Source organism: Ochotona curzoniae, unplaced genomic scaffold, assembly GCF_017591425.1.
Source record: "Ochotona curzoniae isolate NIBS_2020 unplaced genomic scaffold, NIBS_Ocur_1.0 scaffold_2453, whole genome shotgun sequence".
NCBI classification, from domain to species: Eukaryota; Metazoa; Chordata; class Mammalia; order Lagomorpha; family Ochotonidae; genus Ochotona; species Ochotona curzoniae.
Window position 1 is genome coordinate 21,868,838 of NW_024467094.1, and position 13,992 is coordinate 21,882,829.

Below are 13,992 nucleotides of genomic sequence, written 5' to 3' on the forward strand. Positions count from 1 at the left end.
CTCAGAGCTATCAAAACCCACTTCAGTAACACCCTCAGAACACTGTTCCCCACGTCAGGGTCTCTAAGATGTCACCAAATGACCAAGCCCGATCTTTGGGTACTTATGTAAAATTTGACAGAAAGGCATGTTCCCCTCCCTTTCCTGGGTCAATTCAGGAGAAAAAAACTAGAGCATTTGTCCCACCCACCTTCTTCTGTGCCTGACCCCTTCCACCCTAATCAGCGGCTCAAATGAGAATGTGCATCCCTCTCAACTATGTAAATATTAAAATGAAAAAAAATTTTTTAAAATCTTATATTGCAGTAGCTGCATTACGATATTTGCCGTCACAGTACCAGCTTTCAATCAAGTAGCATGAAAAAAATCAGAGTCTCATTCTTAAGCTTTTTAGCGAGAGCTATTTAATTATCAGTATAATGATTAGCAGAACAATTTAATCAGCTAATGTTACTAGTATCCAATGTAAAATATAATTCCCAAAGAATAAACATATAAAGCTATAAACATTTAGAGAAAAAACAGAAGACAATAGGTAGGGAAAACCAGTTAAATCCTTTCATCATGACAGAAACCCCAGAAGCCACAAAGAAAAACATTATCCAAGATAAACAAGCATAAAATGTAAACTTCCTTGTAGAAAAAGATTCCAGGGACCAGCACGGTAACCTGGTGGCTAAAGTCCTCACCTTGCATATGCCAGCATCCCATATGGGTGCAGGTTTGCATCCCAGTAGCCCTGCTTGCCATCCAGCTCCTTGTTTGTGGCCTGGGAAAAGCAGTCGAGGACGGCCCAAAGTCTGGGGACCCTGCATCCACATGGGAGACCTGAAAGAGGCTCTGGGCTCCTGGCTTCAGACAGGCTCAGCTCCAGCCACTGTGACTACTTCAAGAGTGATTCAATTTTTAAAAAGCAATAAAAAAATCTTAGGGGCCTGGCGCAGTGGCCTAGTGGCTAAAGTCCTCGCCTTGAACACACCAGGATCCCATATGGGCGCCGGTTCTAATCCTGGCAGCTCCACTTCCCTTCCAGCTCCCTGCTTGTAGCCTGGGAAAATAGTGGAGGATGGCCTAAAACTTTGGGACCCTGCACCTGCGTGGGAGACCTGGAAGAAGTTCCTGGATCCTGGCTTCAGATTGGCATAGCATCAGCCGTTTTGCTCACTTGGGGAGTGAATCATCAGACAGAAGATCTTCCTCTTTTTCTCTCCTCCTCTCTGTATATCTGACTTTCCAATAAATAAATAAATCTTTAAAAAAAAATCTTAAAGATTTCATAGAAAAGTTTTTTTTTAACAATTCATTTTATTTTTATTGCAAAGTCAGATATACAGAGAGGAGGAGAGATAGGAAGATCTCCCGGCTGATGATTCACTCCCCAAGTGACCCAATGGCTGGTGTTGTATCAATCTGAAGCCAGGAACCAGGAGCTCTTCCAGGTCTCCCAAGCGGGTGCAGGGTCCCAAAGCTTTGGGCCGTCCTCAACTGCTTTTCCAGGCCACAAGCAGGGAGCTGGATGGGAAGTGGAGCTGCCAAGATTAGAACCAGCTCCCATATGGGATTCCGACGCATTCAAGGAGAGGACTTTAGCCACAGGGCCATCGTGCTGGGCGCCACAGTAAAGTTTTTAAAAGAAAACTTACAGACTGGTAGAAGGCATCTGCGCCATTAAAAGCGGCTATTTCCATGATTAAGATGTCCTTCAAATCAGTAATAAAGATAAAATTATAAAAGTCAAAAAAAGAATATAAACAATTCACAGAACAAATAAAAACCATTAATCAAGGGGACAGTGTTGGAGCACAAGAGGTTAAACTGCCACATCAATATCAGCATCCAACATTCCAATCCAGCTGTCTGGTAATGTGCCTGAGAAAGCAGAAGATGGCCCAAGCCTGACACAGTTCCTGGTTCCTGATTTCATCCCACCCAGTCCTGGCTGTTGTAGCAATCTGAGGAATGAAACAACAGATAAAAATTCTCTCTCTTTAATACAGCTTTTCAAATAAATAAATCTTCAGAAGGAAAAAAAGATAAACCCATACATTCAATTTTTCATTTTTTGCACATTAGACTGTCAAATCTAATATATCTAGTGTTTAAAGTATCTAGTGTTAGAGCAGGCTTTAGGTAAGTTTCATACTTGTGTTAAGTATAGGAAAGTTAGAATGTTTCAAAAAAAAAATCATACATTTAAGGCCAGTGATTTTAGCAAAGGAAGTTTAGTTGCTATCTGCAATGTTAGCAATCCACATAGGAACTATGGCTCAAGCCTGGTTGAGCTTCTGATCCAGCTTCCTGCTAATGGGCTTGAAAAACAGCAGAGGATCACTGGGCAATCCGAAATCAGAAATGCAAATTAAGTCCGGGTTTCCCATGTGACTGGCAGGGACTCAGTTACCTGAGTTACTGACTTCTGCCACCCAGGGTTTGCATTAATAGGAAGCTAGAGTCTGGAGCTGAGTATCAGCCCTGGCTACCCAGGAGCAGGACACACTAGGCGTCTAAATGACTACACTACATGCCCAATCCTACCTAGACTTTTATTCAAACTGGATTATCAGAACCCATGGAATTCTGATTCAATAGACAGATACGGGCAGGAACCTAGCAAATTTGCATTTTTAACCAAACACTGATTATTCTACTAAAGGCAATTTCTATACAATATCAAACATTGCTCTAATAGTTTAGCTCACAATATACATGAGATACTTGCATTCATTAAATACATATGAACTTACTCCCTTATTTGTATGAGGCATAGTGATATGGATCAAACATGAATTCTGTCTTAAGAAAGATAGTAATTTATTATAAGACATGTACAAAGGTGTATATAGATTAAAGAATTATTTTTTTGTCCTCAGAGCACACAAAAAGAAGCTAACCACTATCTTAAAATGTTGGCCAAAAGCCTGACCCAGAGCTGGGCCACACTACAGCACGTGCTGGGAATCTATCCCAGGCTCCCTCACGTGTAGGTGGCAAACACTACAGCACTAGAGCCACCGTTCTCTGCCCCTCAGGGTGCACATTCATTTGAAGTTGGATTAAAAGCAGAGGGGCAGAGTCACACCAGACACTGACACTGGATATGGAAGCACAAAATGGCATTTTAACCACCAGACTAAATGCTCACCACCCCATCCCCCAAATTTTGTCAAACTCTTGATTTGTCCTGTATATTTACCCAGCAAATTAATGTGCTTCTGTTTTTTCAGATATGTTCTTGAAAGGATCTGTGTTGGTACATTTATTCTATGAAATTATAAGGTCACACAGTAGATAGTGAGGTTGACACAAAGAAATATACTCTTTCACAAATCTTAAGGAATTAAATAGGATCTAAACAGATGAGATGGAAACACTCCAGGGAGTCTTCATTTCTGAACTCCCCACTGCTTGGCATTAGGTAACATGGGGACAGAAATGCTCAAGAAAAAGAAAACACATTTCACAATTTAGAAGCCACTGTTCTAAAATAAAACAAATTAAAGAGCAGAATTAAGAGCATAAAGCTTTTATTTTTCCTGATTATGTGGCATTTGTACGACTTCCAGTCTTAAAAATCCCAGTACTTTCCCAGAAATGCAGTAAAGACAAGGTCCACAGTGCCCAGTATTAAGTGAATAATGAATGGGTGAATGACTTTTGGGTCATTTCTCCCAGCTCCCTTGCAGGTTTATCCTTCTGTAAGAGAAATGAAAGTTTACCAGACAAGTCCCAAAAGGGCTATGCTGTCTCATCTTCATGACTTCGCATACGGTAATCTCTCTTTTGGGATGCTTTGAATTCTCTCCTTCTCTTAGCTAAATCCTATTTTAGTCTTCTAAAATCAATTTAAGCAACCCCCTCCAGAATCTAATAGTCTCTGCGGCACTTCCACTTCAGCAGCTCCACGACATCGCCTGCTTCGGGGCACCTGAACTCCTCTCGGCACATAAAGGCAGCCAGACAAGCTTCAGGCTCAGGCCCATGTGTGATCTTAGACAAGTTACTTAATGTCTTCAAGAACTAATTTCCTGATCTGAACATTACAGAACAATGGCATATAAGGTACCAGAGTTAATAATTTTCATCAGACTTGCACTATATTGTACTTGCTCATTAAGTCGTCTGACATAGCTTCTAAATCACATACTTCCTGAGGACAGTAACATGTTTACTTCTCTATGAGCAGCATTTTGTAGTACTAGGCACATGGCCAGGCATTTAATATTTTTGATAGATAAGTAATATCTCCATTGTGGTAAATTAATGTGCTACTCAAAATCCTTTCTGTAATGAGGTGGAAAATAATTGAGTAAGAAAATAAATTTCATTAATGCCAGTAAAAAAGATGCTGTTTGTAATCTTTATGATTTGCTATTAATTATACACATTATCAAGTAACAAATGATTCGCTATTCTGAGCAGAGCGTAGCTGGTCATGACTGCCAAGGAACTGAGTAATGTTCACATGGTATATGCATTTACCACCAAGATTAGCAGACCACACATCAGGTCATCTTTACCTTACCACCACTTAGGAAAGTTACAGAAAGCTTAATTAAAATCTTCTATAGTCCTTGGGGAAATGAAAAGAAATTCAACTTTGTTTGATAATTCTAACCTGAGTAAGAATATAAAAATGCTACTCACTTAAAATAATATTTAATAGACTTTTCCATTGTGCTGTTTAGTTGGTCTGAACTTTACAACATTAAGGGTATGCAAGGATGCAAGATATGTTAATAATGGGGCACTATCCTGCTATTTTATGAGATAGCTGAAAGAGGTAATTAATATATAGCCATGTCTACACAAGTTCTCAATAAGTGAAGTAGCAGCAACAGAAACAGGAAGTAAGTTTCTACTACTATTACTGCTAAAATCGTATTTTAGGGTGCAGACAATACTGGCCTTCTGCACTTTTAGAGTGTTAACAATCCAAGATCACAGAACAGACTGGTTTTGGTAAAGGCAAAATTATTTTGTTTTTAAAACACTGATAATTGCTTCTAGATGCATGATTATCTTTCCAATCTTGAAAAGCTGAAACCATTTGTATTTCTTTGATGTTATACACATAGATTATGAATAGCAAGTCACTTTTCAAGTTATAGATGCAGCTATAACTCCTTTAAAGCAAGAATATCTGAACTAAGAAACATTGAGTGGTCAGCTGCTATTTGCAAAGCTGGCATTCCATACTGGAGTGCTCATTAGAACCATCACGCCCCATCAAGGCACCAGACAAAGTTGCAGATGGTCAAATGGCTGGGTCCTGCCATCCACACATGGGAGACAACCCAGAGCTTCTGGCTGCTGGATTCAGTCAACCCCAGTCCCAGTCACTGCGAAGTTTTGGGGAGTGAACCTTCTGATCTCTTTACCCTCCATGACCCTTGTCACTCTGCCTTTCAAATAACTAAACTAACCTTCATAGAAAGGAAGGAAGGAAGAATAGAAGGAAACATTTTCAGTTGCTTGAAATAAAATAAAAAAAATCAGAGGTTATTCTTGTTGTAAAATCAGTGGCAGCTGGATTAATGACTGCCATTCCTCATATTTATGTAACATATAAGATCCAATAAACAACATGTTAACAATATCATTCTTGCCCTCTAGAGTTTTAGCCTAAGTACACATCATATATCTGCCTCACATACCTCAAAACATTTTAAAAATACATGATGTGGTATCAACTTAAGGGCACTGTATTTTCTGTTACTTTTTTAGGCAAAATTGAATGTTAACTGTAATACAACATGAATCTCAAAAAATGGTATTATTAATATCCATTTTAGTTTTGTATCTAGATTCACAAAGCAGAAAAACTGTGAGTATAATGTTCCTAAAGTAATATTTTAAGTCTCTATGGAACAAAATCAGGAAAAAAATGTTTTAATATTTCTAACTAGTAGATTAGTCTTTCGCTCTTTGTTGGCAAACTAAGAGCTATATATCAGAATGTAAAGTCTTAGCTAAAAATATCAACAGGAATCAAGAAAATTCAATATTTTAAATAGCGCATTACTTTCTATATATTGCTCACATTATTCTCAAAGATTTTGCATAAGAATATTTTTAATTTTTAACGAGGCATAGTAAATATACTTATTTATTCTTTTAAATTCATGAAAAATGTACATTTACAAAGTTGTGGAATGCTAATTACTAACAAGAATCACAAACACTTCTATAGCTAGTTGAAAATGTTAAAAAACGCATAAACAAATTTGTAATAAAGCCAAGCTTGGAGTGAGGGAGGAAGATGCAACAGTGTCTTCTTTCCTCCTTTCTTTCAGAGAACAGAGAAGGATGCAGGCATCACAAGCCATCCTGCTATCTGCTATACAACACCTGCTGTTTCCATTTCCACCAACCTCTTCTAAGCTAACATTAGCTTTAAACGGTGCGCTTCAACTGGTATTTCTACTTCCACAGTTCTTCACCTTCAGACATTTTTCCATATTATCATCAGAATGCTCTTTTAAAATTGTTAAGTAGATCATGTTGCAGCGTCTTCAGATTGTGGTTAGAGTACAATTCCACAGGGTTGGAGGATAATGCTGTGGCTCAGCAAGCTAATCCTCCACATTCAAGTACCAGCATACCATATGGGTGACAATTCTAGTCCCAGTTGCTTCAATTTCCATCCTACTCCCTCCCTGTGGCCTGGGAAAGCAGTGGAGGACGGCCCAAGGCCTTGGGACCTGCACCCAAGTAGGAGAAGCAGAATAGGCTCCTAGTTCCTGGCATCTAGCTTCAGATCACCGCAACTCTGGCTATTGTGGCCATTTGGGGAGTGAATCAGAAGACAGAAGATCCTCTGTCTTTCCATCTCTCTCTAAATTTACCTTTTCAATAAAAATAAAGCTTAAAAAAATTCAATAGGCTTGATAAGGTCCTCAGAGCAACCCTACCTAATCCTACCCCTAACTGCCTACTGGTCTCACCTTTGTCAATTATTATGTTGCAATCACAGTGCTTACGACTTAGCTTCCAGAATTTATTATGCTCTTTCCACTCTCAAGGGTTCTGTGCACTAGCTTTCTTATTCTTTTTTTTTTAAAGATTTAATTATTGGGCCCGCCATGGTGGCACAGTGGCTAAAGTCCTCGCTTAGAACATGCCAGAATACCATATGGGCACCAGTTCTATTCCCAGTAGTCCCGCTTCCCATCCAGCTCCCTGCTTGTGGACTGGGAAAGCAGTCAAGGATGGTCCAAAGCCCTGGGATCCTGCACCCATGTGACCTGGAAAAAGTTCCTGGCTCCTGGTTTCGGTTCAACACAGCACTGGCCATTGTGGTCACTTGGGGAATGAATCAATGGACAGTAGTTCTGTCTCTGCTCCTCTCTGTATATCTGACTTTACAATAAAAAGAAATAAATCTTTTAAAATTAATTATTTATTGAAAAGGCAGAATTGTGAAAGAGATTTGTCATCTCATGTTTCACTTCCCAAATGGCTGCAATGAACAGTGCTGAGCTGTTAGGCTGAAGCTGGGAATTTCATCTTAACCTTCCATGGCTGGCAACAGCCTAAGTACTTCCGCTATCCTCTGCTGCTTTCCAGGTGCATCAGCAGGGATGTGGATCAAAAGTAGAGCAGCCAGAACACCAGTACTGCATGGGATGTTAATGATGCAGTGACTCAACATGCTACACTGTAGCACTGACCCCAGTGCCTTTGTAACTCTTCCCACCCACCCTTTTTTTCCAACTTGCCAACTCTTGCCCTAAATGTCTTTCCTTCGTTTACTTATTTGAGAGACAACACCACATTCTCATCTGCTAGTTCCCTCCTCAAACACCTGAATGACACCCACATAGGTCAGGACCCAGTTGGAGCCCAAATCAGGAGCCAGACACTCAATCCAAACCTGTCAAGTAAAAGATAAAGGTACTTAAGTAGGGTGATAATTAGACAATTTGCTAGAGGAAATCATTTTGGCTACACTGGGGAAAATATACTGAATATCTTTGTGGCAGGCTAAGAGATAATAATGACACTGAGAATGAAGGATAACACATTTATGAGATATTTATAAGGCAGTATTATAACACCTGCTGACTGGATGTAAAGGGTAAAAGGAGAAGTCAAGATGAGCTCACCAAAAATCAGTATCAGGAGGATGGGTAAGGGGAGGGTAGAATTCAATTTGGACAGTTTATTCTGAGGAGGCTTTTAGACATCCAAGTAAAGCTGTTCCTTTAACAGAGCAAGGATGGAGGTACAAGTTAGAGACGATTACCATAAGTACAATAACCCAAGGTTACATGAGAGATTGATACTGACTAGCAACAAATAAGTCAACCAGATCCGAGAAGGATGTCAAGGAGAGAACACCAAAATGAGGGTATGCACAGAATATAGAATTTCACAGAGTGGGCCAGTGTTACAGGATAGGGGTTAGTCCCTGTGGTGATGACTACATTCCTTACCAAGGTGCTGGTTTGAATTTCAGCTGCTTTACTTCCAATCCAGCTTCCTGCTAATGTGCCCGGAAGGCAGCTGGTAACATACATATAGGAGCCTTGCCATACATATAGGATACTAGGACAGAATGTCTGGCTTCAAAATTCAGCCATGCCCAGTCCTGAGGATTGAGGCCATTTGGCGAGGAGTAGGGGAAAGCAGCAGATGGAGCATCTTTGTCTTTGTTTATCCCTTTCCCTCTACTGCTCTGCCTTTCAAATAAATATATATATTTTAAAAAGGTCACAAAGAAGTAGCAATCTGAGAGGAAGGAGAAAAACCTTAAAAAAAGTATGCTTAACAATGAATGGCATTTGTTTTCTTTTGCCCCATGTTACTTCCTCCACTTACAGTATTTATTTCTTTTTAGTAAGAAAAATGTTAAACTCTAAAATGAGTGATATTATATAACTTATAATCACTCACTTCTATCTACATATATAAAAGGAGATAAAAGTTTCATGGTTTTTCTTACCTATCCCAAATTCCTTCATGATTCATACAATTTTTTTTCAAGATTTTTGTTTTTTTTATTGGAAAGGAAGATTTATAGAGAGGAATAGAGATAGAGAAAAATCTTTCATCTTCCCAAATGATTGCAATTGCTGGAGCTCAGCCAATCTGCAGTTGGGAGCCAGGAACCTCTTCCAGTTTTTCCATTGGAGTGCAAGGTTCCAAGGATTTGGATCATCCTCCACTGATGTGCCAACCCACAAACAGGGAACTGGATCGGAAGTGGAGTAGCCAGGAAATGAACCAGCATTCATATGGGATGCGAGTGGCTAGCAGGCAGAGGATTAGCCAGTTGAGCCATTGTGCCCCCCTCACCATATGTGATATGTTTAAAAAATAAAAAAAAGGTTGTGGAACCTGCATAATGCCTCAATTAGCTCATCCTCCCCCTCCAAGCATCAGGATCTGATACAGGCACTGGTTGGTATTCCAGCAGCCCCACTTCCCATCCAGCTCCCTGCTTGTGGCCTGGGAAAGCAGTGGAGGATGGCCCAAAGCCTTGGGACCCTGCACCTGCATGGGAGACCCGAAGAAGTTCCTGGCTCCTGGCTTCAGATGGGCTCAGTTTCAGCCACCGCAGCCATTTGAGGAGTAAACCAGTAGATGCAAGATCTTTGTCTCTCCTTCTCTCTGTAGATCTGTCTTTCCAATAAAAATAAATCAATTAAAAAAAAAAACTTGGATTGCTTATTTCTGTATTATTTCAAAGGCAAGAGAGAAAGAGATTTTTTCAACTGCTGGTTCTCTCCCAAAAAGCCTGCAATGGCCAAAGGACCCACATACATTAGCCATCCTCTACTCCCGCCTAAGGTATACGTCAGCATGAAGCTGGCTAAGGAGAAACCAGGACTCAAACTAGGCACTGTGATAGGGGACGTGGGTGTCTTGTCAAACAACCAAACTGCTGTGACAAACACTCACCCCTGTAGGTTATTTGCAAATTATTTCAAAAGTTATAAAACTTCTATTTTTAAATTAACATCTCCTGCTACCTCACAAATCCTAAACTTGAATCATCAGAAAGTATATTAATTTCTTGGGGACATTTAAATTTAGAGAAAGAAGCAACTATATTTTTTATACAGAATGGAGTGGAAAAAGAGCCAGGATTAAACCAGATTTCTTGAAATGGGATTGCAGGGCATCCCAAGCAATATTTAACCCACTGTGCCAAACACCCACTTTCAGCAAAAACGGTGTTAGACACTTTTAAGAATTATTGAAATAATCAAAGATGAACTCCCAATGAAATTGATAAATATATCTTCAAAATAGGCACTGTACTCTCTGCTATTGTCCTACCTACAATGTCAGGATACACTTAAATAACAGAATGATAGACTTTTGTTTATGAAGGACTATATTACTGTAATAATACAGGGGAACTTGGGGGATGAAGAGGTTTGAGGAGGGGGAATGGAAATCCCAGAGCCTATGGAACTGTATCATGAAATAATGAAATAAATGTTAAAAATAAAAATAAAAAAAGAATTATCAAGAGTATTTTTTTGGTTAAATTTGTTCCACTTTCCCCATATAAGCAACTGCAACATATTTGTAATCACAATTACTTAAAATTATTTCCTAGGAAATTGGAGAAATTAGCATTTCAAGTATGTAGAGAGAGTTTTGAAGTTTAACAAGTACACTGGAAAGTGCTGGGATTATTTGTACATACACATCACTTATGAATCTGGATTCATAGTTTTCTCATATATAAAATGAAGTGCTTGACAGAAAAACCTATCCCTAGAATCTTCCACTATTAATTCTCACATCTAAGTCCTATGCTTTTCCTTAATACATAAAATGGAAACTAAACAGAGCAGTGAATTTTTGTGTTAAGACCATAAAGACAGGGCCCGGCACAATCACCTAGTGGCTAAATCCTCACCCTGCATACACTGGGATCCCATTTGGGTGCCAGTTTATGTCCCAGCTGCTCCTTATCCCATCCAGCTCCCTGCTTGTGGCCTGGAAAAGCAATCCAGGACTCCCAAAGTCTTGGGATCCTACAACCGAGTGGGTGATCCCAAGGAAGGTCTCAGCTCCTGGCTACAGACTGGCTCAGCTGTGACCACTGCAGCCACTTGGGGAGTGAACCAGCACACAGAAAATCTTTCTCTCTGTATTTCCTTCTCTCTGTAAATCTGACTTTCCAATAAAAACAATTTTTAAACAAAAACAAAACAAAGACCATTAAGATAGGTTACATAAATAAGCCAGCTACTTCATACCAGAATAAAAAAAAGATATTAATAGTTTCTGCACAAAATAGCCTAAATGATGAATTCCGATTAAGGTGAAATTATAGTTTTCAACCATAATTTTGCTAGTTTTGTTTCAAGTTCAAATTTCTCAATTAGGTGGCCATTTTAGTAACTGAATCTTTTTTTCTAATTTCTGTATGTATTAAAATTGATTTTGCTTCCCATCCATGTGAAAATATATGCCTTTTCATATAGATTTCATTAAAAATGAAAACCTTCCTGAATGACATATGTTCAGGGTTATACTGATGATTGGGGGGGAGAGTATCCCTTAATGGTTACATTGTTTCATTTTGCAACTGCACTTACAAAGGTAAAAATTTGTTGCCAAAATAGAATCAGTCTTAATGCTGAAGTAAATTCCCTCACTTGGATAAACACTTTAAGCATAGAGCTTTCAGTAACCTTAAACAGTGTTAAAAATAGCATCTTTCAAGGTAATTTACAAAGACTAGAAAGAAATGCTCTAAAATGTTAATGCTGTTTTATCTCGGGGATAGTGGTATTACACGCTATTTTTTTTACATCCCACCCCTCTCCGAAAAATCATTATTACTTTGGTCACTAAACAGTATTTTAAAATTAAGTTTTAGATTGCTGATAAAGTGAAATATCAACCTGGTCTTGTACAGGTGACTTGTTAAATGCTTTTTCCTTATTGATAAGCTGCTGTTTGGACAGGAAAACAATTTGATCGAGTGTCTGTTGCGATGGATGAAGACGACGCAGGCCCTTCTCTCACCGAGGCTTTTGAGAAAATCCAAGAAGTGAGTTTGAACTTAATTGCGGTGAAATTTTGCAGCAGTAAACTTTTTGGATGGCCAGAGTTAACACCTTTCTTTAAACTATGAGTTATATGGCAAAAGACTCCTGGATCTGCTGCTGATTTGAAGAGCCGGGTCAGTACTCCCCTCCTCCGATAACTGGTTCAGAACAATTCCGCTTGGAAAGAAAGGCCGATTGTAAAACGCCTCTATTTCAAGCCTCTAAAAACCAGAAATGGGATGAAAGGCAAAGCCTTGACCTTTCTATTTTAGACTCTCATCTGTGTAGCTAAGCCATCTGCTTTCCCCCACACACACACCTTGTACTTAATGGACTGAAAATACTGCACCTGATTGCAATTTTATCAAACCAGCTTTTTTCCACTTTGGTGTATTACGGGTCTTTCAGCCTAGGGCTCAACTGTGAATTTTTGCTTACTCTTTTTCCCCTCTCCATCAATCTCTTCCCATCGCCGTCGGAAACGAGTTGTTAGAGGGAGAGAGAGAGAGAGAGAGAGAGAGAGAGAGAGAGAGAGAGAGAGAGAGAGAGAGAGAGAGAGAGACTGGGTCGCCGTGTTTTGAGCATGCACAGAGCTCTTTACTTTCCACACCGAGCGCCTAACGGAATACCGACTCCTGCTGCGGCCGCGGGGCCGGGATTCCTGTGCCCGAGCGGCGGTTACGCAGAAGGCACCTGGCGGCTCAGCCCAGACTCGAGTCGATTCCCTCGGCCGCCAAACAACAAGGAGCCTAGCCCGCAGACAGACCGACCCACGGGTGGGAGGAAACCTCCAGGAGAAGAGGCGAGGAGGGAACTCGGGACCAAGGAGGAAGGACCTTCCGAAGCAGAAAGGGTGTGTGTGTGTGTGTGAGAGAGAGAAGGGCCCGGGAGCCGTTCCGAGGCGGCAGGCGGCGCGGGGGCCGAGGCGGGCGTGGGCAGCCCGCAGCCCACCGGCCGAGCCCGAGAGCCGGGATGCTTTCGGCGGCGACAGGCGCGCGGCTGCGGGGGTGAGGAGCAGCTCCGAGTGGGGGTGGGGGACAGAGGGAGCCTCGTCCGAGGTCGGCGCGTCGAGGACAGCGGGCCCACCCCCAGCCGAGCCCCGCTACTTAACTATTTGTAGAGCTGCTGCAGGCACAGGTCCAGGCTCTCGCCCTCCACCTCCTCGCGGGTGATGCGCTCGGACAGCTGCCGCGGGAGCGGGGGCAGCGGCGGCAGCTGGGGCTGCGGCGGCGGCCGCACGGCCGAGTGCCCCGGGGCTGCGGCCACCTCCTCCTCCTCCTCCTCTTCGTCTCCCTCGGCGGCCGCCACCGCCTCTTCCTCCACTACCTCCTCCTGGGTCTCTGGGTCTGGCTCCGGTTCCCCTTCCTCCGTCGCGGCTACCGTGGTAGCCTCTTCTCCTTGTTCTTCGACCGAAGCTTCGGCCGCCTCGGCAGCGACCAGTTCAGGCTCGGGTTCCGACTCGGGTTCGGGTTCCGGCTCCGGCTCTCCACCGCCGCACGGACCGCGAAACTCGCCCAGGAATAGCTCCAGGAAGCGCCGGTAAGTTTTCTCCTCAGGGATACAGCCAGCCATCGCTGCTCATGCCCCGAGCGCCGACCGGGAAGGGGGTGGGGGGAAGCCCGGCCAGGGGAGGGGGGCGCTGCCTGGGCGGCTCGGGCTCCCGCTAGGGCGGTTAACGGCCGCACCGGCACGAGCGATCAGCACTAGGTTGCCTGGAGAGGGCTCCCGCAGGCGTGCGCGCCGCCGAGCGCCGACGTGCGCGGCCCGGGGGCGGGGGCGGAGCGCGCCGCCCCTCGCGGGTCTGGAGGGAAAGTTGGTGGCGGGCGCGCGCGCAGGGTCCAGCGGCGGCCCACCCTTTATCCCTCCCGAGAGCTCAGCCCACGCTGCCTGGAGACCGTCGCCATAGCAACCGTGTTCTAATGAAGAATTCCAGGGTCCCCTCCCGTCGAGTCCGCAAGAGTCGAAAGGACAACTG

At 42.4% G+C, this 13,992-nt stretch overlaps 1 protein-coding gene across 1 annotated transcript in view; it reads right to left on the reverse strand.

Moving 5' to 3' along the window:
* PPM1E (protein phosphatase, Mg2+/Mn2+ dependent 1E) overlaps positions 1-13,623 on the reverse strand; it is a 91,453-nt gene extending 77,830 nt beyond the window's left edge. The window contains exon 1 of the mRNA XM_041001322.1: positions 13,129-13,623. Within this exon, the coding sequence (XP_040857256.1) occupies positions 13,129-13,589 (461 nt within the window). The 5' untranslated portion in view covers positions 13,590-13,623. The remainder of the gene's footprint in view (positions 1-13,128) is intronic.
* Between the last annotated feature and the right edge of the window lie 369 nt (positions 13,624-13,992).